Genomic DNA, 27,871 nt, shown 5'->3' with positions numbered 1-27,871 from the left:
CCACAAATCAATCCTGTTCTATACTAAAAAAAAAGGCAAAGTGCTGCAGATGCTGGAGGTCGGAAATAAAAACAGAAAGTGCTGGAAAAACTCAGTCGGTCCGGCAGCATCTGTGGAGAGAGAAGCTGAATTGTTAGGAGTTGCATAAGACTCGTGTTCGGAACTGAAGAGAGGGAGAAATGTGATACGGTTTTTCCGTTAAAAGGGGGGGATGTCATATGGAACAAAAGGGAATGTCAGGGGTAGGTTAGAGGGCAGGGGAATACCACAGATGTCATGGGACAAAAGGCAAAGGGAGTAGTGATGGTTACAGTAAAGAAACAAAGCATTTGTCCAAGGTAGGTGTCAGTAGCAGAATAAAGGTCAGCTAGGCCTGAAAGCAAAAACAAGATACAGGCTGGCTCTTGGCAAATAAAAGAAATACAATATTTTTAAAAATCAAAATGGAGGACAGAGTTCACAGTCTGAAGTTGTTGCCCTCAATGGCAAGTGCAGATGGCTGTAAAAGACCTAATCAGAGGATGGGGTGCTGTTCCCCAGTTTGTGTTGGACTTCGCTGGAACAATGCACCAGGCCCAAGTCAGAAAGGTGAGTATGAGAGCAAGATGGTGAATTGAAATGGCAAGTGACTGACAGGCCAGGGGTATGCTTGCGGACTGAGCAGAGGTGCTCTGCAAGGCGGTAGCCCAGCCTGTGTTTGGTCTCCCCAATGTAGAAGAGACCTCACTGTGATCAGTGAACACAATGGACTAAACTGAAAATACATCAGTGCTTCACTTGGATGGAGTATTTGGGGGTTTAGACAATGAGTAGGGAAGAGGTAAAGGGGCAGGAGTTACACTTGTGATTGCGTGAGGAGGTGCTGTGGGAAGGGGATGAGTTGCTGGAGCTGATAGAGGAGTGGACCAAGATGTAGCAGAGGGTATGGTCATTTAGGAACGCTGACAGCTGGGGAAGGGGAAGCTGTGTTTGGTGGCGGTGTATGTTACATATTCTATACAGTGAGCCTCTAGTCTAATTTTGATTCTTGAACACCCAAACACTAACAATAAAGGAACAATTACTAGCCACATGTATATAACTATGTATTGCAATAGGGAGCTGATACGATTCACATTTCGAGGTGAGGAAGCACTATTCATTATAGTAAACATTCTATACCATTAATAAATATTCCTTAAATTAGAATTTAATATTTAAGTATTTCATTCTTGCACTCTTACAGATCCAGCAGCAAACTATGGCGTAAACCTATCTCTCGGGTGAACTGTTGCTTTTAACAGTTACGTGACACTAAATAGGCGATGCATTTAATAGTCAGTGGGTTAGACGATTTCAAGTAGATACAATTCCAATTCTTCCGATTGGAAATCTGGGGTTAGGAGGAGGGAGAGGGAACTCATGGGGATTTATGCATCTATCCACGAACGTGTGAATAAAATAAGGAGATTCCCTTCGTCCTTCCCTCTTGATGCATTCCATTAAACCTAATGGAAAAGCAAGGATTTGATTTCATTTCACGATCACTGGTCCTCATATACAAGCTCATTACTCTCACGTCCCTTGCCTTTGACACTTCTAATCTGTTCTTACGTACGTGGGCAATATATTGCAGCAGTATTGAACAGTAATAACTCAACAGCTCCTTTGGCCGGTCCCCTGGAGATTTGCTTTTTTGAATGAATTGGGGGATTTTTCCTTTCCGCGTCCCTCCAACGCTGAGAGTTGCGTTCACTCTGACGTCAATGTTCCCAGGCTCTGATTGATTTTAGGGGACTTGTTTACTCAGCTCTAAAGTGCCGTTTGCTATAAAAAGGGGCCGAATTAGGATGTTGCTCTGCGGTGGTCAGGCTGTGGAGTTTCAGCACCATGGAGAGTTCTCGCCTCTGCCTCCTCACTCTGCTCAGCGCTGCTCTGTTCCTCAACTCCAATTGCCAGGAGTCAGACCTCCAGGCCAGATCGGTAGACCATTACTCAATCAAAGAGGACTCCTCTCAAGAAAAAGAACTGGTATGTCACCCTGAACTTGTCTCTGTCTTAATTTTACTTTAAAAATCACGATTATTTTGTGTAAAACTAGCTGCAGTTCCTTAACTTGACCGCAAAGTACCGTTACACACTGTGAACAAGCAACACTGTTCAGTTCTTCAATCTTCGGACGCCTAGTTATTGGATGCAATGTTTCCCTTTAAATTGGCACCCTATTTTACTGAATGACCTGCAGAAGTGTTGAATTAGATACTTGTGAGGAGGACGGGGGCTGAAACAAGATTTGGAGATATGTGGGACAAATTGACAAAGGTCTTTTAAGGTTATTCTGCTCTCTCGCCACTAAACCAGTTTCACTTCATTCTGCTTGAACGGGGCTTGGATTTCAGGCGAGGTTTTTAGTCCCCCCTGCCTCATTTGACTTATAGCATAAATATAAACTGTTTGCTTTAACGCAGATCGAAGCTTTGCAAGAAGTTCTGGAGAAACTGAAAAGCAAGAGGATGCCAACCTACGAGAAAAAGTTCGGAATGGTCCCAATGGTAAGAAATTGAATGCGAGTAATGTGGAAGCCTGTTCTCTTTATCCTAACGTTTTCTTTCTGGCTCCTACCTCACCCATACACAGACTAGCCGTATCGAGGGCACGCTCTTGTGTTTATACTTGATTTGGGTGTGTTAGGTGCATAAACAATAAATGTAAGTTTCATTTTAGTCTAATTTATAAACAATACACTGTCAATTTCACCAATATACCAGGATGTACATTGTTGTATTGTATGATGACATCGGTTAACCCACCAAATGGGTAACATATCATGAATCTGGGGAGAATGAGTTAAGAAGAAAAAAACTTACACCGAATACTTTTGAAGCGAACTATTTCACTTGCATCAGAAAACATTTAAGTAACGGGGCATGCTTATGTGTACGGCTGGACAACTGGGAGCATTTATACTCATTAATACCAAATAGAAGAATAACATTAGTTATATTTAAATTCATAAAATGATACCAAAGTTAAGATGAGTGACAGCAACCAGGTATTTGTAATAGCCCTACATAAGCTTGGACAGAAGACAAAGAGATGCTGCTCCATTTGAAATTAAAATATATGTGCTGGATTCTCCATTTGAGAGACTAAATACTGACGCCCGGACGGAATCGCGAGTGTTCTATGTTCACGAACGCGATGCCGGACCCGGAGCAATTCAGGTCCCGTTAATGGGCTAGCACCAGTGCCGCGTGGAACACGTAGGATTCCAGTGCACGCTGACTCTCATCCCAGTCAAGATGATGTCCCTGGTTGCGCTGGAGCACGCCCAATCTGTTGATGGGTTGGCTGGGGCCAGCGGGTACCTAGGGGGGTGGCCCTGGGGGTCATCCATATGACCTGTGGTGCCCAGTGGGCAGTCAGTGGCGTGAACAGCCAAATGGCTGCCTTGCAGGCTGTGCCAATGGTGTTCTGTGCTCATCCATCCCAACCCCATGGTCCAACTCCTGGCCAACCCTCCACTACTCCCCCTAGTCCTGGCAGATGTCCCCCAAGCTATCAGCACAAGTGGCAGAACACTAAAGCAATGTTGGGCACTTTTCACATCCCCTCTCTCTCCCTCAGCAACCATGGCACTTGTTTCACGATTGTCAATACCACAAGCGAACCTCGCCATCGGTAATTCCTCCTGGCGAAGGTGGAGCATTGCGGGAGGCACGGAAATGCCAGGTCAGGCCCGTTAATGATATGCCAATGATGCTTACTGTACAATTTGCATGGTCACACCGGCACATGGCGTAGAACACATTCATGCCACTGTCGAGGGACTGGAACATGGCACCAGCCTCGATTTTCACTTCTTGCACGATTCTCCGGCCGATCCTGTTTCCTAATTCTGGCATTGGCCGACGGAGAATCCTGCCCTGTATCTCTCTCGCAGTTCTTATTTTACTCCCTTAGTAGAATAAACAAATTAGCCCGGTATAAAACTGAACCATTCTGAGGAGGGAGGTCACTGGTTCAATTCTTGGTCTGTGCCACATTTGCCAGAGTGTGGTTGGAGAGTAAAAATTTTGCTCAGTATCTCTGGGCATGGGAGGCTAAAGGAAAGTGGATATTCAGTAACCACTTCTTTCAGCTACTCATATGAGGATATCAGATGGAATGAGGACATGTGCAGTGACACTATGTACAATAACATTCCAAGTCTCTATGTCTAAGTTAACACAAGGTGAGTAGCCTATAGGCAAGATGCCAGAAGGGCTGCTGGCCCCAATAAAACAAAATTAGAAAAAAAGTAATTCTCTTTCCTTTTAAACCTTAGAACGTTTTTTGATATCAAATAAATGACCCATATACTGATTTATAAGATATATTGTTGCCTGGATACAGCAGCAATCATTTGATTTACTAATTTAGTTTATTTGATTCAGTTTTCAACTACACCTGTTATCACCATAATATTTCAGTAGAATGAAAGAATAACATTTTGATCTTTTTTAATAGTGTGATGCTGGGGAACAATGTGCTGTCAGGAAAGGAGCCCGAATTGGAAGACTCTGTGACTGTCCCAGAGGAACCTTCTGCAATTCATTCCTCTTGAAATGTTTGTAGAGAACAATGACCAAATCCAAGCATTCATAATCCAATATTGTTTCAAAAGCTTTTAAAAACTTGAAAAAAATCAATCTGGCCAATCAAACATGTTCTATTTATGAAAAAAATGGATGGTGAAAATGCATGGACTTGCAATTCTACAGTCTTGTAGATCTAGTGTGGGAGATAGTAAAACATATTCCGACTTTGCTGTGACACTGTTGTGTACAGATGCGTCTTTTTTCTTATGGTGAAAGGTTGTTTCTGCCTGTACCAGTTAATGAGTTACAGACATTTCATGATATACTAAGTGTTTAACTTCCAGTCACAGAAAGGTGTGACTTGCATTTATATAACTGTATTTTTGTATTTAGAATGCATTAAACCTACTAATAAATTCAGTTCTTGGCATCCTTTGCTCTGTCAAGAGTTTCTTTATTCCAATCTTTTAAAAAAAAGTTTCGAATTAAGGGGCAATTTAGCGTGGCCAATTTATCTACCCAGCACATCTTTGGGTTGTGGGGGTGAGCCCCAGTCAGACACGGGGAAACTTCACATGGACATGACCCGTGGGCGAGATTAAACCCAGGTCCTTGGCACCGTGAGGCAGCAGTGTTGACCACTGCACCATCGTGCCGCCCCTTATTCCAATCTTTTAATATAAAATCAACCAGACATGCAAGAAATCACCCTTAATTTCCATAACTGGTTTATTTCTCTTTTAGAGTGTTAATAATATGTGATATGTGCAAAACTAAAAATATTTCCATTTCAAAAAATATTAAAATTCCATCTGAGCACTTACTAGCTGGAAGTTAGAAATACGTTTGTATCCAATCCAACTAACTGAACATTAAATGTATGTATTTGAATATCAACTTTTTTTGGCACTTGACTGAAACATATTTCAGAAACCATACTGATAAAATAAAAATGTATCAATAGAAAAATGACATGTTTTGATATTACGGCTCAAGCAAACACCAGGAAAGATGAACAACACATCTTTAATTTGATAAAGCAATATATTCCTTTTTGATGCTGACTTAACTGTTGTGCATTTCCAGCAATTATTGTTTTTGTCGCAATGTATCTTTGTTGCTGCATTGAACAATACATCAGATATTACTAGCTATGAAACAAATTATACATTGACCCTTTCAAGAAGACTTTAGTTGCAAAATGTTTGCCTGAAAATCACTTTAAAAATTGTCCTGAAGTTAGTTAATTAGTCTTCAATAAGTAGACAGACACTGAAGTAGTTCACCCATGTATCATGTTGTTTTTGGTTCCATCCACTGAATATATTACATTTTTATTAGTGGATAGGGATCAGTAATATAGAATTTAAATAATGCTGAGAAAAAATGCATGCTTTAACTCAATTTTTGCTCTTTGATAGATAGGAACCTGGGAGAGAAAGCTGGAATCAGCATTGCAAATACTCAAAATGCACATTTTACTCTGCAACAGAGGGCTAAACATTTTAAGCTATGATCACTCAGTTTCTGTCTTTCAGGGGCAGGGTAATTGCAAAGGAATTTTAGACTCTGCAGTTTAGATAATCTGATTTCATTGGCTTTTGTTTTGCAAATAATATCCCAATTGTCTGACTATTATACAGTCAAATTCAATTGAAGATAATTACCTCCCTATGAGGTTACCCAAAGCAGCTTTAAGATATGATGAGATGTTAACCAAATGGGTAAAATGCTATGGAAATATCAGTTGCTATTTAAATCTGTGTAACAGTTTTTGATGTTAATAAATATCAAAAAAGCTCAACACTGATAGAATCATGGAATTTGTACAGTGCAAAAGGAGGCCATTTGGTTCATCGAGTCAGCACCGACCACCTGAAAGAGCACCCTACCTAGGGCCACTCCCCTGCCCTACCCCATAACCCCACCTAATTTGTACATCCTTTGGACCCTAAGGGAAATCCATCTAACCCGCACATCTTTGGAATGTGGGAGGAAACTGGAGCACCCCAAGGAAACCCACGCAGACATGTGAAGAAAGTGCAAACTCCATCCAGGCCAGCATTGAATCCAGGACCCTGGCACTGCGAGGCAGCAGTGCTAACCACTGTGCCATCATGCTGTCCCACATGATAGTTAAATTGATGCATATTGACATGTAATCCACCTTCAGCTAGTCCCTAATCAATCGTGTCTGATATCCAAAGCTGTAATGAACACGAATGTGTGAAATATTTTATGTAGTTTGATCTTCTTCCATATTTTACCCAATAAAGTCACCATTTAAAAAGAAAACTAAGGATTAAATACAAATGGCATTAAGAAGGAAAGAACGTAGCAAGCAGTAGGAAAACACTGGCTGGAATTCTCTGGCTGTTGTGATTCACTTTTCCCACCAGCAGCGCACCCCCGCCCACAGGTTTCCCGGCAGCAAGCAATGGTTTCAATGGGAAATCCCATTGACAAGGAACGGGAAGACACAATCCCACCGCCAGTGAACGGTGCGTCGCCAAGAAAAATGCTGCTGGGGGATCGGAGATCCCAGCCCACTATCTTATTCCAAATATTAAAGTTTCATAGGAGAGAGCTGGAAATGAGGGCGGCAATCATGACTCAAATCAATTCATTCTTCTTGGTGGGCTAAATTGCTGTGTGCAGCTGATATGGGTAGGAATGCTACCCTCACTGACTCTTTGTGCAGCAAAACTCATGCCTGGGGAACTATTGGTCCTGTATCAGTCATTCATGTCTTTGCTATTTTAAGTAGGAGTGTGATTTTATACCATTTTTGGTGATAATGTAGGAAGGTGAGTAAATATTTTCAAATTCAGTTTTATTTAATTATGAAGGATTTCAGCGTTTAATACCTTGGATCTTGTTTATCCACTGTAGCAGAAAGGACACCTATCCATGGCATCTATGGTTATAGCCTACAAGAATAACATTGATTTGCTTTGGTGAATGCTTACAATTTCAGGAAACGGTCCATTGGGTGCTTTGTCATCTAAACTTGCACGGTGGGTTAGTTTGCAATAAGATAGCCCATTGCATTTTGGGGGCCCACTTTGAGAAAGCAGTTAAAAGTTGGCGAAGAAAAACTTCACTAAGTTAACACCAGTAATGGGGATTTAGTTGTAAGGAGAGACTGCTGAAACAGCACCTGGATCACCTCTTTTGTGTTAGTGGTTACTTACCTGTCATGTCTCTTCCACTCACCCTGAAGAAGGCATATACCTTTCTCTGATTGGCTTTCCATTGGTTTCTTTTACCTTTTCATTGGGAACTGTTAGTGTGACGTTGGCTATCACTAATATCTACTCTGTTCACTTGCTCTTACTCAACTCACTGTGATTTTGTAGCATTCTCTTCTCTGGGGTACAAGCTGTCACAATATGTGGATATTGTAAGGAACATAAAGGGTTCATGTAATGTTAGTACTCTAGTCACTAGATGGTGCTATTGAGCAACCATATTAATATCACATGCCTCTTTGACTTCTGAGCGAGTGTGAGAGAAAGTGGAAGGGAGCCAGACTGAGTAGATGTGAGATAGTTTCGCTGATAGCATAGTTTTGTATTGTAAAAGTGTAGTGTATTCTTTACTTATCTAATTCCTGAGAAAATGTTCAAATCTAATTAGGGCAGCATGGTAGCACAGTGGTTAGCACAGTTGCTTCTCAGCTCCAGGGTCCCATGTCAATTCCCGGCTTGGGTCACTGTCTGTTCGGAGTCTGCATATTCTCCCCGTGTCTGCGTGGATTTCCTCTGGGTGCTCTGGTTTCCTCACACAGTCCAAAGATGTGCGGGTTAGGTGGATTGGCCATGCTAAATTGCCCTTATTGTCCAAAAAGGTTAGGTGAGGTTACTGAATTATGGGGATAGGGTGGAGGTGTGGGCTTAAGTGAGGTGCTCTTTCCTAGGGCTGGTGCAGACTTGATGGGCTGAATAGCCTCCTTCTGCACTGTAAATTCTATGATCTGTGATCTATGAAGTGTAGTGTAATAAATTAGCTTTGTTTGTTAAACACTGCTTGCTGTTGTTTGTCAACACTACAACCTTCACCTTCCTGAAGAACAATACAAAGAACACAACACAACCCTAACATCATTATACCTGCTGATAATGGCAACATTTGCCACGTCGTTGTGTGCGAGGCTCGGGCTCATACAACTGAAGGTGGTGCAAAGGGCACACTTCATGAGGGCAAGGATGAGTCAGGTGTTTGAGGAGGTAGAAGAGAAGTGCGAGGGGTTTGAATCACATACATATGTTCTGGGCATGTCATAAGCTAGCAAACGTCTGGGGCTCCTTCTTCAGCACCATGTCGGCGATCATAGGCAGGGATCTAGAGCCGGGTCCCCTCAAGGCCACATTCGGTTGTTAGAGCTGCCGCAGTTGCAGGCGGGAGCGGGAGCAGATGTTTTAGCCTTTGCCTTGCTGATTGTCCGGAGGCAGTTCTGCTGGAGTGGAGGTCAGCTTCTCCACCCAGTGCCTCGGTGTGGCTCGGGGTCCTCCTGGAATTTTCGTATTTGAAGAAAGTTAAATAAACGCTGAGGGGGTCGATTGGGATGACCTATATAAGATGGCAACTGTTTGTTATGTATTTTAAAGAGCTGGTCTCTGTAGACTGTTTGGGGGGCTGTCCTTGTTTTTGTGTTATGTTTTTGTATTTGTATATAATTTTTTTAATATTCAATAAAAATATTTACATATAAAAATAATGCCAACATTGTAGTTATTAAGAAAATGGACCTTTACTGTTCAGAGAATGGGTGTTAGCTCTTTGATTCCTCCTCCTCGATCATGACCTTGTCATCCAGTTTATCAAGCTATCATTTCTAATACTGCCATTGACTTCGTCTCCCCAGAGTCCGTCCCTCTAAAGCCTCCAACTTTACAGTCGCCCAACTTGCATGCCTCACCTCTACCTCGTTCCCAAGTTCCATAAACAGGACTGTGCTGGTAGGTCCATTATTTTGGCCTATTCTTATCCCAAGGAACTTAAAGGGTTCATGTAATGTTAGTACTCTAGTCACTAGAGTACTAACTTCCTATCTCAACTCTATTATCCTTATCTCCATGTCCAATCTCATCCCACTTACACCCGCAACTCTTCTGATATTCTCCGCTACTTCAACAGCTGCAAGTTTCCTGGGCTGAACGGTGTCCTTTTCTTCATGAATGCCCAATCCAACCTCACCTGGATGGCCTGAGGACCCTCCATTTCTTCCTTGAAAGAAATTCCAAACAACCCCCACCCACCACCCTCTGCCTCTCACTTTGAATAATTTTAAGTGACTTCACTCACTTCCTCCAAGTAAAAGTTGTTGCTATCGGAATTTGTTTGCATCCTATCTTTACCTACCTTTTTATGTATAAGGGAAACATTCCTATTTTCAATCCTGCTCAGTCCCCACTTTATCTAATGCACTGAGTACATTATTGGTGCTGTTTTTTGCTCTCACCCCTAACTGGAAGCATTTCTGCCGGTTTGCTTCTAATTTCCACCTTTCCCTTGTCCTCACGTGATCCTGATCAATTTCTTCCCTTCCTCGATTTCTCTATTTCTATTTCTGTGGAAAGGCTATCAGCCAATAACCACCATAAGCCCACTGACTCCATTCACACCTTCCCATTTGCTGTAACAAATTAATTTCATTCTCCTAGTTTCTCCATTTGCTTTGTACCTGTTCAGATGATGCAACCTTTCACACTATTGTAACCCCCCTGTTCAAGAAAGGAACAAGGAAAAAGATGGAAAATTATAGGCCAATTAGCCTAACCTCGGTTGTTGGCAAGATTCTAGAATCCATTGTTAAGGATGAGATTTCTAAATTCTTGGAAGTGCAGGGTCGGATTAGGACAAGTCAGCATGGATTTAGTAAGGGGAGGTCATGCCTGACAAACCTGTTAGAGTTCTTTGAAGAGATAACAAATAGGTTAGACCAAGGAGAGCCAATGGATGTTATCTACCTTGACTTCCAAAAGGCCTTTGATAAGGTGCCTCACAGGAGACTGCTGAGTAAAATAAGGGCCCATGGTATTCGAGGCAAGGTACTAACATGGATTGATGATTGGCTGTCAGGCAGAAGGCAGAGAGTTGGGATAAAAGGTTATTTTTCGGAATGGCAACCGGTGACGAGTGGTGTCCCGCAGGGTTCAGTGTTGGGGCCACAGCTGTTCTCTTTATATATTAACGATCTAGATGATGGGACTGGGGGCATTCTGGCTAAGTTTGCCGATGATACAAAGATAGGTGGAGGGGCAGGTAGTATGGAGGAGGTGGGGAGGCTGCAGAAAGATTTAGACAATTTAGGAGAGTGGTCCAAGAAATGGCTGATGAAATTTAACGTGGGCAAGTGCGAGGTCTTGCACTTTGGGAAAAAGAATAGAGGCATGGACTATTTTCTAAACGGTGACAAAATTCATAATGCTGAAGTGCAAAGGGACTTGGGAGTCCTAGTCCAGGATTCTCCAAAGGTAAGCTTGCAGGTTGAGTCCGTAATCAAGAAAGCAAATGCAATGTTGTCATTTCTCTCAAGAGGCTTGGAATATAAAAGCAGGGATGTACTTCTGAAGCTTTATAAAGCATTAGTTAGGCCCCATTTAGAATACTGTGAGCAATTTTGGGCCCCACACCTCAGGAAGGACATACTGGCACTGGAGCGGGTCCAGCGGAGATTCACACGGATGATCCCAGGAATGGTAGGCCTAACATACGATGAACGTCTGAGGATCCTGGGATTATATTCATTGGAGTTTAGGAGGTTGTGGGGAGATCTAATAGAAACTTACAAGATAATGAATGGCTTAGATAGGGTGGACGTAGGGAAGTTGTTTCCATTAGCAGGGGAGACTAGGACCCGGGGGCACAGCCTTAGAATAAAAGGGAGTCATTTTAGAACAGAGATGAGGAGAAATTTCTTCAGCCAGAGAGTGGTGGGTCTGTGGAATTCATTGCCACAGAGGGCGGCGGAGGCCGAGACGTTGAGTGTCTTTAAGACAGAAGTTGATAAATTCTTGATTTCTCGAGGAATTAAGGGCTATGGAGAGAGAGCGGGTAAATGGAGTTGAAATCAGCCATGATTGAATGGTGGAGTGGACTCGATGGGCCGAATGGCCTTACTTCCGCTCCTATGTCTTATGGTCTTATGGTCTTATGGGCTATTGCTTCTGATATGTCTTTCTTTATCCTGAAACCCCCACCACTGTCATTGGTTTTGGTGAGTTGCTGCAGTGCATCTTGCAGATGGTGACGAATGTGATATAAAATAGTTACTTTAGAGATATTAGTTATGTAATGTAGAGATAGGCCAGTCTCATTCTGGTGAGTTCACAGACAAAGGATTTCAGAACGCATGGCAAAGCAAGGGGGGAGGAGTGTCCAGCAAAGGAGGAAAAAAGGATGCTGGGTAATATGGGGCCAGAGGAAGGGATGAGAAGTGAGCCAATCAGGATGTATGGCCAGGTCAGGAGGGGTATAGGATGACCTATGGGAATCGTGTATGTGAAACTTGATGCCATTTGAATGTATTTGCAGAAATCCCTTTGTCTCCTTCTTCATTCATTTCCCGGGGTGTAGGAGACTAGCTGTGTCCTGTGCCTGTGTGAAATGAAACAGACTTGCAAGTCAAATAAAATAACTAATGCTGTACCTGCAAATCCATCTCGACTTTTATTGAGGCCAGACTGATGGGTAAAACATTTTTGATTTGTCATTTGGTGCCCGAAACCCAGGATTTCTCAAGACAGTTCTGACCAACCGCGATATCAGAATTAGACTGATTATGAACAGGGAGAGTGGGAAAAAGGGGCCCACAATGTATAGCTGGAAAATGACCGCGCATTGCTTTTTCCCCTCTTCTTATCGTCTGATTAGTCTGGTCACTCACGGTTGGTACGGAAAGATCGTCTCGACGAAATCAAAGGTCAGTCTGGGGATTAGAAATTTAATTGAAGGGATTTCATATTGTTGATTCGGCTTGGGTTAGGTTATGTGTTGATGCAACATCTAAACAAAGATGGTTCAATTCCATGTGTGAGTTCTGATTCGGCTTGGGTTAGGTTATGGGTTGATGCAACATCTAAACAAAGATGGTTCAATTCCATGTGTGAGTTCTGATTCGGCTTGGGTTAGGTTATGGGTTGATGCAACATCTAAACAAAGATGGTTCAATTCCATGTGTGAGTTCTGATTCGGCTTGGGTTAGGTTTTGGGTTGATGCAACATCTAAAACAGATGATTCAATTCCATATGTGAGTGTTTTAAAGGACTGATGAGACTTCAGGAGGAGGGTTCAGTTCAATGAGTGTTTTTAAATCTGAAGATGATTCAATTCCATGTGTGAGTGTTTTAAATCTATAGTTGATTAAGCTAAAATTGTACCCTTGGACTGTAGTGGCGAAAAACACAGTTCTGAGGACTAGTTGAGATTATGGGGAATTGCTTGGATAAATTTGAAAACAAAGAACATCCATAGAACTGGATGCTGCATGTTAGTTAAAGCAGAAGTCTCTCAAAGGGTTAACAGCAGCAGCCAAAGTTAAAGACTACAGCCAGTGCTTCTCACACAGGCCTTGAGATAACAGCAGCAGCCTGTGGTGTAATCGGATACCTTTCCTTTGAGTCAGTGAACTCCAGCAAAGTTACGTTTTGAATTAATTAAAGGAAACCAGTGGGTTTCTCCACCTCTTTGATAAAAGTTATTATTTTCGAAAGCAATTGATTGAAATTGCCAGAATCTTAAGTTTTACTTACTTGAAATAATGTTTATCTCATTTTATTTGTGAATTAATAGAAACTGAAAGAAACTCACTGACACCATTTTAAAAAGTGTAAATCTGGAGATGACAGCTGACTTTGCTCCGGTATACATCACCACAGCTAACTGCTCCCTCATTGATAGCAGCCAACATTTTTGAGAATGTAAGAAAAACGTGTTAAAAGAAAAATTGTTAAGATAAAGAATTAATTAAGTTGTAAATGTTATACAAGTTTGTGTTAAGCAAATCGTAAATTTAGTTCTGAGTTGAGATCAGAGCTAAGCTTGCAAGTTGCAGTAATTCAATTTGAATTTTCAAACATTTTAAGTTTTAAAAGAACACTGTTAGAACCTTTTTAATAATTTTGCCAAGGAGCAAAAAAAATTGCCATTGGTTATAAATAAGCAAAAAAAAAAATATATATATATATAATTTAAAAAAAGAAAGAGCCAAAGTATGAAAGCTAAAGAGTTAATTAGATTATGGAGACAATATTGTCAACATGAGAGGGATAAGATCATGTTATTAAGTTGGCAAGAAAATGCCCTTAAAATGGGGATTCCAATTAGTGAAGAAAAAAAACCAATGGGCTACGTAGTTCAATGGCTGGCCTTGCATTGACAGAGGCAGAAGATGAAGATTAAGACAATTTGACCAGGTCGGCTAGGATTTTGACTGCACCTGTAGCATTGTCTGCACTAATTCCAGAACCACCAGAGTATAATAATTTATATCCAGTCTCTGCTCCCCAGATTCCAATCATGCCAGTCACTCCAGCCCTTTTGGTTGATAGCGTGGGTCCTAATTTACCATCTTCACGATCTAAGAGGGAAGAGGAGCTCTGTTCCACAAGCCCAGTTAGCTCTAGGACCCGATCTCGGACAGCGAGAGAAGGGCCTGATCCTAATCAGAAACAATCAAGCATACCACCTAAATCCCTTCAGACCAAGGGGAAACAGCCAACTTCGAGAACAAAGGGGGAAGAAAGGGATGGTTCTGAAGAGAAAGAGCTCCCTCTAGTGACAGGGAGGGACGTCAAAGTCTTGGAAGAACCAGAGGAAACAGCTAGAGTGTCCCCTGGTGAGACTCGGAGACAGTTGCCGATTAGGAAGATACCAAACCTTGACGCAGTGACCGCCGGGGCCCAGCCCACGATAGACGTTTATTTCCCATGGACACCCAGTGAGATGATGGCTATTATGGCTACAATCACAGATAGAAAAAAATCTCCTGCTGCTTTTGTGGATTCCCTGAGAACTACCATCTCAATTTATCAAGCTGATTCTAGGGACCTCTGGGCCCTAGTCCAGCAGGTTTTAACCCCAGCAGAGTACCGCAATCATCTTAATCACTTGAATTATGCTAGCCACGCCGCACTTCAGCAAGCCCATGCGTTGGACGACGATAGACGGACACAAATCCTGAATGCGTTGAATAGCACATTTCAAAAGCCCATAAATATTTCTGCTATCTTAGACCTCAAACCTAAAAAGATTGAAGAGCCAGAGGAATTTCTGGAACGTTTTAATGAAATCTACCGTGGGCAGTCAGGCGACTTGCCATATCAAAATGGTCAGAATTCCCCTCAATATTGTGCTATGTTAATGCGTAACCTACCACCTTCCGTGGCTACTGCCGTGAAATGTAATAACATGAATTGGACAGAGAACGACCCTTCCCAGATGGCAAGGGCAGTCAGATTTTATTGGAAGGAGGGTGTAGGCCAGGAAGGAGGCTCAGTTACAAAGGTTAAGACTGAGTATGTAATGAAAAAGGATGATCTGAGACCCCAACAAGCGGCAGAAATGGTAGCTTACCAGCTGGAACCCCAATATTGTGACTTTGGGTGGGTGGATCAGTGAGGGGGAGGATATCAAACCCACCCAAATGGACCCTCAGCTCCTCTTTATGGCCCACCGTATGCACCAACAGCTTTACAACCGCCGCCCCCTCTGCGGGGCCATTGGTCTACTGGGAGAAGAGGACGGGGCAGATATAGAGGGAGCAATGCATGTTTTAATTACGGCCGTGCAGATCACCGGCAACAGGAATGCCCCTTTAAAAGACAGGCAGCAGAAGGAGACTACCCGACCCAAAGGAGGGGGTACCCACCAAGGGGAGGACAGACGAGGTACACTGACTTCTCCCAGGCAAACCCTTTCCCAACACAGGATTGACTAGCTAATTTAGTCATCAGGATTCTCCAATCGGACAGGGAACCTATTATCTCTGCAGATAGGAGATCAACATCACCCATTTGTAATCGACACTGGAGCACCCATGTCTTCGGTACAATCAGAACTTCGCCTACCACTATCCGACCACACGCAGCAATTGTCCGGGTTCCAAGGACAGGTGTGTGAGTATCCTATTTCTGAACCTGTGACAGTCACTTATGAGAATAAGTCTGCAGACCATCAGTTTGTAGTGACTACTGGATTGGACTGTAACTTGTTGGCCCGAGATTTACTGTGTATCTTCCAGCTACAGCTAGAGTGCGGAGACAAAGGGGTAACGGTTCAATCATGGAGGATGAGACAACAGTGCTATATTTCTATCACCCCACGTGGTGGACGTTAGACATTGAACATTCACTGCATCACGTTACCCTGGCCTATGACAGAACTGGACAAAACAGGGAGTTGGAGGACAAATACCGGCCATTAATTGGGACCGAATGGCCAGTCAAAGTTACAGCCACAGTCACGGGAAAAGAAGGTACAGCCGATTTTGTTACAATACCACCACATTTATGGCCACAGTCAGCTTCGGTAAGCCTTCATATTACACAGGGCAGCACGGTAGCATAGCGGTTAGCGCAATTGCTTCACAGCTCCAGGGTCCCAGGTTCGATTCTCACTGGGTCACTGTCTGTGCGGAGTCTGCACGTTCTCCCCGTGTCTGCGTGGGTTTCCTCTGGGTGCTCCGGTTTCCTCACACAGTCCAAAGATGTGCAGGTTAGGTGGATTGGCCATGCTAAATTGCCCTTAGTGTCCAAAATTGCCCTTAGTGTTGGTTAAGTGGGGTTACTGGGTTATGGGGATAGGGTGGTGTGGGCTTGGGTAGGGTGCTCTTTCCAAGAGTCGGTGCAGACTCGATAGGCCGAATGGCCTCCTTCTGCACTGTAAATTTTATGAAATTCTACGTCAGGTCCACGACCAGTACCATGCCAGGGATCTGGGACCTATGGTAAGGAGGGCAGTGGATCATTCAGACCCAACAGAGTACGCACTTCAAGTCACGCCAGATGGCACTGCCATAAAACATTTTGAGGTCCCTGAAACGATTAACACTCGACTGCAGCCCCGTCTATGGACAAATTAATCCGAGAGCTGTTGCAACAGGGTATTTTGGTCCCTTGCCAATCAGAATGTAACACCCCCATACTTGCTGTGCCTAAACCAGCCAAGCCAGACCAGTACTGATTAGTACAGGATTTACGTTCAATCAATGCCATCGCACAGCTGTTACATGCTCTCACTCTCCAACAGGATGTTACGGTGTATAGCTCCCACTCGGTCATCGCACTACTGAGGCAACTGCAGACTCAGCATCTTACCGCAGCTCGTCAGAATAGGTATGAGATATATCTTTTGAACAATCCACGTCTGACATTTAAACACTGTACCACTATCAATCCAGTCTGTTTTCTTAGTGGTCCCCCTGTCCATGAAGACGCACCTGGCCACGACTGTTTAGCCTTGATTCAGGAAACTACCACAATAAGGGACGATTTGAGCGGTATTTCGTCAGAACAACCTGACATGATTATGTGTGGTCAAGTATCCCACCGGGGATTAGTTAATGACCTACTACAGGCCCTCCTTATGCCCGCGCAGATTTCCGTCATTAAATGCGCTGCTCACACAAACGGTAAGACCCCAGTCGACGTTGGTAATGAACAAGCAGATTGTGCAGCGCGGACAGCCGCGCAAATTCAGCAAGTGTTGGTGCCTAAAATGTTAAGTCAGACTAAAAGTTCTGCAATAAATAGGTCTGCCTCTGACAAGCCAATGCCAACCATCCAAGACGTCATAAGGTTACAGGAGGATGCTCCTGAGAGTGATAAACAAATGTGGAAACGGTTAGGTTGTACATATGATTCTGTTTCCTTTTTATGGACCACACCAGCACATCAGACTTGTATGTCTGATGTACTGGCTTTATGGGTCACTGAATGTGTACACTTTGCAACTCATTGTGGGGCTCGGGGGATGAGTGATTTGTTGCTGGACACTTGGTGGCACCCTAAAATACAGGGGTTGGCTCAGAATATCAGCACTCGGTGTTTGATTTGTCAGCAATATTACACCGGCAAAGGTATCCCTTGTGGTATGGGGTGAACCCCATTGCCCAGTGGTCCCTTTGAGACGCTCCAAATGGATTACATTGAGTTGGAAAGATGTCAATGTTACAAATATGTTTTGGTCATTGTGGATGTGTTCAGCAGATGGGTTGAGGCGTATCCGACTATCAATAATAAAGCTGCTACTGTGGTTAAAGTTCTGAAACAGGGAAATCATTCCCCGGTACAGTATACCAGCTCAGTTGAGTTCTGATAACGGGCCTCATTTTCTTGGACAGATTAACCTGCCTCCCTTCCCCAGTGCTATTTTACAGGTGTGGAGCATGATGGGGTGGCTACGCACCGTCTGTGTGATATTCGGCCTCACCTCGCTTGGAGTGTCATTGGCGACGGACATGGAAAAGGGAAATATTATCTACATTTGTAACCCCAACCAAACTACAAGGACATTTCATTTATGCAAAGGTGATGTTCTTCGCTGCCCCCATATACGAGGACATTGTATCGACTCATGGAAGGTCATCAAGTTCACGGACAATGCAGGACTCATGAAGCAATTGCACCGGTCCCGGCGATGGGAAGGGAACATTACATGGACATTGCCTTGTTTTTGGAGTACATGTAAATTTGATTTTGGATGTGTTAAGATTGGTGCCATAAAGGTAAAATCAGACCATCAGGAGAGAGTAGGAAGAGGTTGTGAGAGAGAGAGAGGGGGACTAGAGAGAGGGCGGAGCGTGTGAGAAGGGGAGTACAACTAGAATGTAGGTTATCAGGAGATACACTTAATTCATTTAGAGGCCAAACTGAGGAAAACCCGGGTAGTATGAATCTCTTTTACCAGATTTACCACCGCTTGTATGGCCAGGGACGGGTTGTCTGCTACCCGAACCCCGCAGCGGTGTCTAGGTTATTTTCTGTTTCACCGCTTTGGGGCACTCCCCAAGCGGTGGTTCATTGTCAGCGTTCCGAGCCACCGCCCGGGCAAGTCACTCTTCCTTACGATCCGGGTTCAGCACCACCGGCTATTTGCCTTCCCCTTCCTCGGGATAATTCCCACTCACAGTATGATAGGTTGCAACGGTGGAGGGCGTACATACCTAGCCACTTCACTCCCAATAGAGACTACCGGTTGTACGAGAATTGTTTCAGCAGTGACGGATACGGCTGTTTGCTGGTAGAGGTGGAAACGAATATAACATGTCTGTTCCCCACCTGTACGGACAGGAGGTGTCATATCACCCAGGCGTCTGGCCAATGCGTTTGTTACAACACCACCAGCGTTCCATTGAACGCCGGCCTCCAGCTCCTTTGTGGCTGGGCGAATGTCTCTCATATCACTGTTGGGACTAGGGCTTTCTGCATTGCTGGGTGGCCCGAATGGGCGTTCCAAAGCTGGATAAACTGGGCTACTGGGGGATCCCTACGCAACCGATATACTGATTGTGATGCTCACCTGTACACGGAACAAGGATACTACTTTTTTAAAAATGGTACAGCAACTAATGTTTTGTCACCCCCATTTCCCCGCAAAATTGCTATTGGGACTCTAGTCCCTACCACAGTCCCCTGCCCCTCGGCGTGGATGCTGCATAATCAGTTAGCAAGCCGGGCAGTCTCAGCTGGATTCTGCGAGAACTGGAAAAAACCTCATGTTCTCGCACCCGACCGGGGCCACTCAGCCCGGTGGGGAATTCGGAGCGTCTTGACACTGGGAGGTGGGGGGGAGGGGCGGGGGAGGGAGCGGTGGTTTCCTTGGCGGTCAGCGATAGGAATTATTTTATTCGTGGCCTTACCATCTTGGGAAATGAAACCTTGGGACCCCTCGGGGCAATAACCAAGGAATTGTCTCAGCTGCGGTTGTTTGCAATGCAGAACCGGTATGCTCTTGACTATCTTCTAGCCCGTGAGGGTGGGGTATGTGCCATAGTACAGGGCAAGTGTATCATGGGAGTTCAAGACTTAACCGCTAACATCACTAAATTTATGGATCACATACGGGATTACCTGGACGGAATGCAGGATCCTGGCTCTTGGGGTAACTGGGGATTTGGACGTTGGAAGGACTGGTTGATAAATATGGCCATGTATTTAGCAGTGGCTATTGGCTGCATCCTTGTGGGCCCAGCTATCCTTAAATGTGTGATGGGTAGAATGCGGGGTGCACTGGAACAGATCAACGCCCCTAAATTCTTGGCTGTCAAAATCCATGAGGGTGCAGCGGATGAAGGGGTGCTACTACAGGAATTGGAAATGCAGCGACGGATCTTTTTAGATGAGGGACCATAGCTATGGATTGAATAGTTCGGTTATCATGGAATGATAAAAGGAGGGAATGACGAATGTGATATAAAATAGTTACTTTTGAGATATTAGTTACTGTAATGTAGAGATAGGCCAGTCTCATTCTGGTGCATTCACAGACAAAGGATTTCAGAACGCATGGCAAAGCAAGGGGGGAGGAGTGTCCAGCAAAGGAGGAGAAAAGGATGCTGGGTAATAGGGGGCCAGAGGAAGGGATGAGAAGTGAGCCAATCAGGATGTATGGCCAGGTCAGGAGGGGTATAGGATGACCTATGGGAATCATGTATGTGAAACTTGATGCCATTTGAATGTATTTGCAGAAATCCCTTTGTCTCCTTCTTCATTCGTTTCCCGGGGTGTAGGAGTCTAGCTGTGTCCTGTGCCTGTGTGAAATGAAACAGACTTGCAAGTCAAATAAAATAACTAATGCTGTACCTGCAAATCCATCTCGACTTTTATTGAGGCCAGACTGACGGGTAAAACATTTTTGATTTGTCATTGGCACACTGCTGCCACACTGTACTGAAGGGGGCAAATGTTTAAGGTGCTGGTTCGGGTGCAGGCCAAGAGAGCTACTTTGTTGTAGTTAGACTCACCCAGCCAAGTGGAGAGTAATCAATCACCATCTTGATGTGTGCCTTGTAGGTGGTGGACAGACTTGGGGAGTCAGGAGGTGAGTATGTATGAGATGGGTTCCTGGAGCAATATGTTGAAGAACCAACTAAAGATCAGGCTATTTTGGATTTAGTATAATGGTGATGAAAAGGGGATAATGAATAACTTTGTAGCAAAGGAGCCTTTAGAAAATAGTGATACAATATGCAACAATTTTACATTAAGTTTGAAATGATATAGTTAATTCTGAAACTAGGGTCATAAATCTGAACAAAGGAAACTGCTGGTATAAAGGGGCAACTTGGCAATGGTGAATTGGTAAACTACATTACAAAGTTTGATGGTGGTTGACTTTTAACTGCCCTCCAAAATGCCCTAACAAGCCACTCAATTCCAGACCCACCATTTTCACTTACCCTTAATATGACAGATGAGCCTGCTTGGTCCTCACGATCTCACTTGTTTTCTTATTCAATGTTACATTTCTGCTAAGGACTTCAACTGATGATTTAAGATCTCACTGCACCGTTGAAAAAAATCAAGAGGTTTGTCCTCGAATTTGAAATGTTTAGTCTTCAAATGCCTTTGAAGTTTGGAGGATTTTAATCTTTCATTTGCCAGTGCATCCCTGCATATAACACACATGGGGCCGGATTCTCCATTTTTGGGACTATGTCCCCACGTCACCGTGAAAACTGTGGCCTTTTACGGCAGGAAAACTGGCGTCAAAAGGCCACAGATTCACCGTCTTGCAGGAGGCTAGCAGGGAGCTGTCGTGGAGCTTGCAGCTCCAGCTGCCAATATGGCCCTCCGCACTTCCAGGTCAGAGGCCGCGCATGCGCACGGCGGCAGCCTCAAGCGGCCGTGCCGTGCTCCATGGCGGACTCAGCCCGCGGGCCAGGACTGCTGAAATAGTGCCCCGCATCGGCAGCTTGCCCAACCCGAACCGCCCGCACACATTGCCCCAAGTCCCAAATGAGACCCCACTACCCTCCGATCGGCCCTCCCCCGACTGTGGCGGCCCCGGACTGAGTCCACAGCTGCCACGCGAGTATCACGGACGGTGGAACCATGAATGGTTCACGCCGTCGGGAATTTGCCCGGTCGGGGACGGAGAATAGCGGGGTAGGCCTCAGACAATGGCCTGAGGCGGTGGATACTCGCCGCCATGAGTACGCCGCTTTTCGGGGGGCGGAGAATAGCGGAACCGGCGCCGGTCCCGATTTTGTGCGGAAAACGGATTCTTCACCCCGTCGCCAAATGCGATTTTGCCATTGGGGTCTGGAGAATCCAGCCCATGAGCTTTGCATCCTGATTTACAGTGGCATAATTAATAAACCCATACTTCAAGTAATTATCTTTATGCTGCTTTTTTCCTGTTTTCAGCTTCTTCTTCATGGGTTGTTCACCAGAGGCCCAGGAACTTACACCAGCACTGCTGACAGCTACAAAATGGAGGAATCTCTCTCAGGCCCAGAGCATGTGACGTCAGTGTACGGGGCACGTGACCTGCTCCCTGCCACCGCTTCTGGAGAGACGACGCCATCGATTTTTTACAATAATCTGCTCCTGGCTCAGTGCGCTGACATCAGAAGGAGGCAGTCTGCCTTGCTGTGCTCCAGGCCTGCGCACTGCTGAGGGGGCACACATGCATGGGACGGCCGGCATTCTGAAAGCCGGTCACGGCCGGCATTTGTAAAAGCTGGTCACTGCTGTTGGGCACTTCTTCTTATGATTGGGAACACGCCGCCCGATGGCCCCATGATGCTCCCGACACCCGTCCATGACCCACCCGCGGATCATGACCCTGAGTTTGAAAGAGACTGTCCTGAAGGAACTAGGTCAGTTTGTGTGTGAATATATGCAGCCCACTTCCACTAGGGAAGTGTTTTGCTTGTATGAGTTCAGGTTGCCATCGTCTTAGATGTTATTATTACATAGAACTGCATTACATTGACTATTTCTGTGCTCTATATTCTATCAGCCAAAGCAGCCGTGCTGAAATTTATGCTCCACTCAATTTGGTGCATTTGAGTGCTATAGTGAGAGTTTGGTGACTGAGGGAGTGCCGGATTTGGTGCATTTGAGTGCTATAGTGAGAGTTTGGTGACTGAGGGAGTTAGGTGAGGAGGGAGTAAGATGCTCCTTTCATTTCATTTCCGCAAAGAGCAAGAAGGAAGCCAAGAGTTTACAGAGAGTGCAGCTGACTGGGAGTAGAGTCGGAGGGCGGAGGTCCAGTTGGTCCACAGAGCAGCTATATTCCGTAAGGTAAGAGGGGATGGAGTTGCATGCTCCTCCTGTAGGATGTGGGTGGTGAGGGATACCACCGGTGTCCCCGCTGACTATACCTGCGTGACGTGCACCCAACTCCAGTTCCTCAGAGACCGTGTTAGGGAATTGGAGCTGGATGAACTTTGGATCATCCGGTAGGCAGAGGGGGTGATAGAGAAGAGTTACAGGGAGGTAACGACACCCAAGGTACAGGACAAGAGTAGCTGGGTTACAGTCAGGGGAAAGAAAACAAACAGGCAGACAGTGCAGGGATCCCTCGTGGCCGTTCCCCTTCAAAACAAGTATACCGTTTTGGATGCTGTTGGGGGGGGGATGACCTACCGGGGGAAGGCCCTAGCGGCCGGGTCTCTGGTACTGAGTCTGGCTCAGAAGGGAAGGGGGGAGAATAGAAAAGCAATAGTAATAGGAGATTCAATGGTTAGGGGAATAGATAGGAGATTCTGTGGTCGCAAGTGAGACTCCCGGAAGGTATGTTGCCTCCCGGGTGCCAAGGCCAGGGATGTCTCGGATCGTGTCTTCAGGATCCTTAAGGTGGTGGGGGAGCAGCCAGAAGTCGTGGTGCACATTGGTACCAACGACGTAGGTAGGAAAAGGGGTGTGGAGGTAATAAACAAGTTTAGGGAGTTAGGCTGGAAGTTAAAAGCCAGGACAGACAGAGTTGTCATCTCTGGTTGTTGTAGGTGCCACGTGATAGCGAGGCTAGGAATAGGGAGAGAGTGCAGCTGAACACGTGGCTGCAGGAATGGTGTAGGAGGGAGGGCTTCAGGTATTTGGATAATTGGAGCGCATTCTGGGGAAGGTGGGACCTGTACAAGCAGGACGGGTTGCATCTGAACTAGAGGGGCACCCATATCTTGGGAGGGAGGTGTTCTAGTACTCTTCAGGAAGGTTTAAACTAATTTAGCAGGGGAATGGAAACCGGATTTGTAGTCCAGCAACTTAGGCAAAAGATATTCAGGATGCCAAAGCGTGTAGTGAGGCAGTGGGGAAGGGAACACTGACAAAGGAGTGTACTTGCAGGTACGGAGATGGGTTGAAGTGTGTATACTTCAACGCAAGAAGCATCAGGAATAAGGTGGGTGAACTTAAGGCATGGATCGGTACTTGGGACTACGATGTGGTGGCCATCACGGAAACTTGGATAGAAGAGGGGCAGAAATGGTTGTTGGAGATCCCTGGTTATAGATGTTTCAATAAGATTAGGGAGGGTGGTAAAAGAGGTGGGGGGATGGCATTGTTAATTAGAGATAGTATAACAGCTGCAGAAAGGCAGTTCGAGGAGGGCCTGTCTACTGGGGTAGTATGGGTTGAAGTCAGAAATAGGAAAGGAGCAGTCACCTTGTTGGGAGTTTTCTGTAGGCCCCCCAATAGTAGCAGAGATGTGGAGGAACAGATTGGGAAACAGATATTGGAAAGGTGCAGAAGTCACAGGGTAGTAGTCATGGGTGACTTCAACTTCCCAAACATTGAGTGGAAACTCTTTAGATCAAATAGTTTGGATGGGGTGGTGTTTGTGCAGTGTGTCCAGGAAGCTTTTCTAACACAGTATGTAGATTGCCCGACCAGAGGGGAGGCCATATTGGATTTGGTACTTGGTAATGAACTAGGGCAAGTGACAGATTTGTTAGTGGGGGAGCATTTTGGAGATAGTGACCACAATTCTGTGACTTTCACTTTAGTAATGGAGAGGGATAGGTGCATGCAACAGGGCAAGGTTTACAATTGGGGGAAGGGTAAATATGACGTTGTCAGACAAGAATTGAAGTGCATAAGTTAAGTTGGGAACATAGGCTGTCAGGGAAGGACACAAGTGAAATGTGGAACTTGTTCAAGGAACAGGTACTACGTGTCCTTGATATGTATGTCCCTGTCAGGCAGGGAAGAGATGGTCGAGTGAGGGAACCATGGTTAACAAGAGAGGTTGAATGTCTTGTTAAGAGGAAGAAGGAGACTTATGTAAGGCTGAGGAAACAAGGTTCAGACAGGGCGCTGGAGGGGTACAAGATAGCCAGGAGGGAACTGAAGAAAGGGATTAGGAGAGCTAACAGAGGGCATGAAAAATCTTTGGCGGGTAGGATCAAGGAAAACCCCAAGGCCTTTTACACATATGTGAGAAATATGAGAATGACTAGAGTGAGGGTAGGTCCGATCAAGGACAGTAGCGGGAGATTGTGTATTGAGTATGAAGAGATAGGAGAGGTCTTGAACGAGTACTTTTCTTCAGTATTTACAAATGAGAGGGGCCATATTGTTGGAGAGGACAGTGTGAAACAGACTGGTAAGCTCGAGGAAATACTTGTTAGGAAGGAAGATGTGGTGGGCATTTTGAAAAACTTGAGGATAGACAAGTCCCCCGAGCCTGACGGGATATATCCAAGGATTCTATGGGCAGCAAGAGATGAAATTGCAGAGCCGTTGGCAGTGATCTTTTCGTCCTCACTGTCAACAGGGGTGGTACCAGGGGATTGGAGAGCGGCGAATGTCGTGCCCCTGTTCAAAAAAGGGAATAGGGATAACCCTGGGAATTACAGGCCAGTTAGTCTTACTTCGGTGGTAGGCAAAGTAATGGAAAGGGTACTGAGGGATAGGATTTCTGAGCATCTGGAAAGACACTGCTTGATTAGGGATAGTCAGCACGGATTTGTGAGGGGTAGGTCTTGCCTTACAAGTCTTATTGAATTCTTTGAGGAGGTGACCAAGCATGTGGATGAAGGTAAAGCAGTGGATGTAGTGTACATGGATTTTAGTAAGGCATTTGATAAGATTCCCCATGGTAGGCTTATGCAGAAAGTAAGGAGCATGGGATAGTGGGAAACTTGGCCAGTTGGATAACAAACTGGCTAACCAATAGAAGTCAGAGAGTGGTGGTGGATGGCAAATATTCAGCCTGGAGTCCAGTTACCAGTGGTGTACCGCAGGGATCAGTTCTGGGTCCTCTGCTGTTTGTGATTTTCATTAATGACTTGGATGAGGGAGTTGAAGGGTGGGTCAGTAAATTTGCAGACGATACGAAGATTGGTGGAGTTGTGGATAGTGAGGAGGGCTGTTGTCAGCTGCAAAGAGACATAGATAGGATGCAGAGCTGGGCTGAGAAGTGGCAGATGGAGTTTAACCCTGAAAAGTGTGGGGTTGTCCATTTTGGAAGGACAAAGATGAATGCGGAATACAGGGTTAACGGTAGGGTTCTTGGCAATGTGGAGAAGCAGAGAGATCTTGGGGTCTGTGTTCATAGATCTTTGAAAGTTGCCACTCAAGTGGATAGAGCTGTGAAGAAGGCCTATGGTGTGCTAGTGTTCATTAACAGAGGGATTGAATTTAAGAGCCGTGAGGTAATGAAGCAGCTGTACAAAATCTTGGTAAAGCCACATTTGGAGTACTTGGTGCAGTTCTGGTCGCCTCATTTTAGGAAGGCTGTGGAAGCTTTGGAAAAGGTGCAAAGGAGATTTACCAGGATGTTGCCTGGAATGGAGAGTAGGTCTTATGAGGAAAGGTTGAGGGTGCTAGGCCTTTTTTCATTAGAACGGAGAAGGATGAGGGGCGACTTGATAGAGGTTTATAAGATGATCAGGGGAATAGATAGAGTAGACAGTGGGAGACTTTTTCCCCGGGTGGAACAAACCATTACAAGGGGACATAAATTTAAGTTGAATGGTGGAAGTATCGGGGGGATGTCAGAGGTAGGTTCTTCACCCAGAGGGTAGTGGGGGCATGGAATGCACTGCCTGTGGAAATAATTGAGTCGGAAACATTAGGGACCTTCAAGTGGCTATTGGATAGGTACATGGAGTACGGTAGAACGATATAGTGTCGATTAATTTGTTCTTAAGGGCAGCACGGTAGCATTGTGGATAGCACAATTGCTTCACAGCTCCAGGGTCCCAGGTTCGATTCCGGCTTGGGTCACTGTGCGGAGTCTGCACATCCTCCCCGTGTGTGCGTGGGTTTCTTCCGGGTGCTCCGGTTTCCTCCCACGGTCCAAAAATGTGCAGGTTAGGTGGATTGGCCATGATAAATTACCCTTAGTGTCCAAAATTGCCCTTAGTGTTGGGTGGGGTTACTGGGTTATTGGGATAGGGTGGAGGTGTTGACCTTGGGTAGGGTGCTCTTTCCAAGACCCGGTGCAGACACGATGGGCCGAATGGCCTCCTTCTGCACTGTAAATTCTGTGATAATCTATGAATAATCTAGGACAAAGGTGCAGCACAACATCGTGGGCCGAAGGGCCTGTTCTGTGCTGTATTTTTCTGTGTTCTATGTTCTATGTTCACCGTGGACTGCACCACTGGGCTCGCTGAATACCTACTCAGAGCGATTGGCAATGCTGCCATCACCATAGCCCTCAAACTAGACCCCTTACAAAATTCCTCCTCCATCCTAACCCACTCTACCCCATCTCCTTCGCGCCACCGCCGCACCTTGTCCACCTTCGCCGCCCAATAATAATGAAGCAAGTTTGGCAACGCCAACAGCCCTGGCTGCCTCTGCCTCAGTAGCAGGGTCCTCCCCACCCTCGGCACCTTCCCTGCCCAGACAAAGTCAGAGATGATTGTGTCCACTTTCCGAAAAAAGGCCTTTGGTATAAAGATCGGGAGAGTCTGAAAGATAAACAAGAACTTTGGCAGAATATTCATTTTCACCACTTGGACCCTCCCCGCCAGCGTTAAGTGCAGTGTATCCCACCTCTTAAGATCCTCCCTGGCCTCCTCCACCAGCTTCGTTAAGTTCCATTTATGGAGATCCGTCCATTCCCTCGCTACCTAAATCCCCAAGTACTTAAACCTATCCCTCGCTACCGTAAATGGCATCCGCCCTAAATTAGCCCGCTGTGCCAGCTCATTCACTGGGAATGCCTCGCTTTTCCCTACATTCAGCTTGTATCCCGAGAACCCTCCAAACCTCCCCAACAGGCCCATAATCCTTCCCATACTCTCCAACGGATCCGAAACATACAGCAGGAGGTCATCGGTATAGAGCGACCCGATGCTCCCTCTGTCCCCTCATTATCCCCTGCCACTCTGCCGACCCCCTGAGAG

At 45.3% G+C, this 27,871-nt stretch overlaps 1 protein-coding gene across 1 annotated transcript; it reads left to right on the top strand.

The window, feature by feature from the left end:
• Positions 1–494: 494 nt before the first annotated feature.
• LOC140429314 (cocaine- and amphetamine-regulated transcript protein-like) lies at positions 495–4,994 on the top strand. Its single transcript, XM_072516147.1, has 4 exons — positions 495–588; positions 1,817–2,010; positions 2,448–2,531; positions 4,489–4,994. The coding sequence occupies exons 1-4, from the start codon at positions 522–524 to the stop codon at positions 4,594–4,596; spliced, it is 453 nt and encodes a 150-aa protein (XP_072372248.1). The 5' UTR covers positions 495–521; the 3' UTR covers positions 4,597–4,994.
• The last annotated feature ends 22,877 nt before the right edge of the window (positions 4,995–27,871 follow it).

The sequence above is a fragment of the Scyliorhinus torazame genome, chromosome 9 (genome assembly GCF_047496885.1).
Source record: "Scyliorhinus torazame isolate Kashiwa2021f chromosome 9, sScyTor2.1, whole genome shotgun sequence".
NCBI lineage: Eukaryota > Metazoa > Chordata > Chondrichthyes > Carcharhiniformes > Scyliorhinidae > Scyliorhinus > Scyliorhinus torazame.
Note: the sequence above shows the minus strand (reverse complement) of the source record. Positions and strands in the feature narration are given on the sequence as shown.

Bases quoted from the DNA above. Each gene is read 5' to 3' on its own strand.
- LOC140429314 (XM_072516147.1), top strand. From the start codon at position 522: ATGGGGTGCTGTTCCCCAGTTTGTGTTGGACTTCGCTGGAACAATGCA. The intron at 589-1,816 runs GTGAGTATGAGA...TGCTATAAAAAG, and splicing joins ACCAGGCCCAAGTCAGAAAG to GGGCCGAATTAGGATGTTGC. The intron at 2,532-4,488 runs GTAAGAAATTGA...CTTTTTTAATAG, and splicing joins AGTTCGGAATGGTCCCAATG to TGTGATGCTGGGGAACAATG.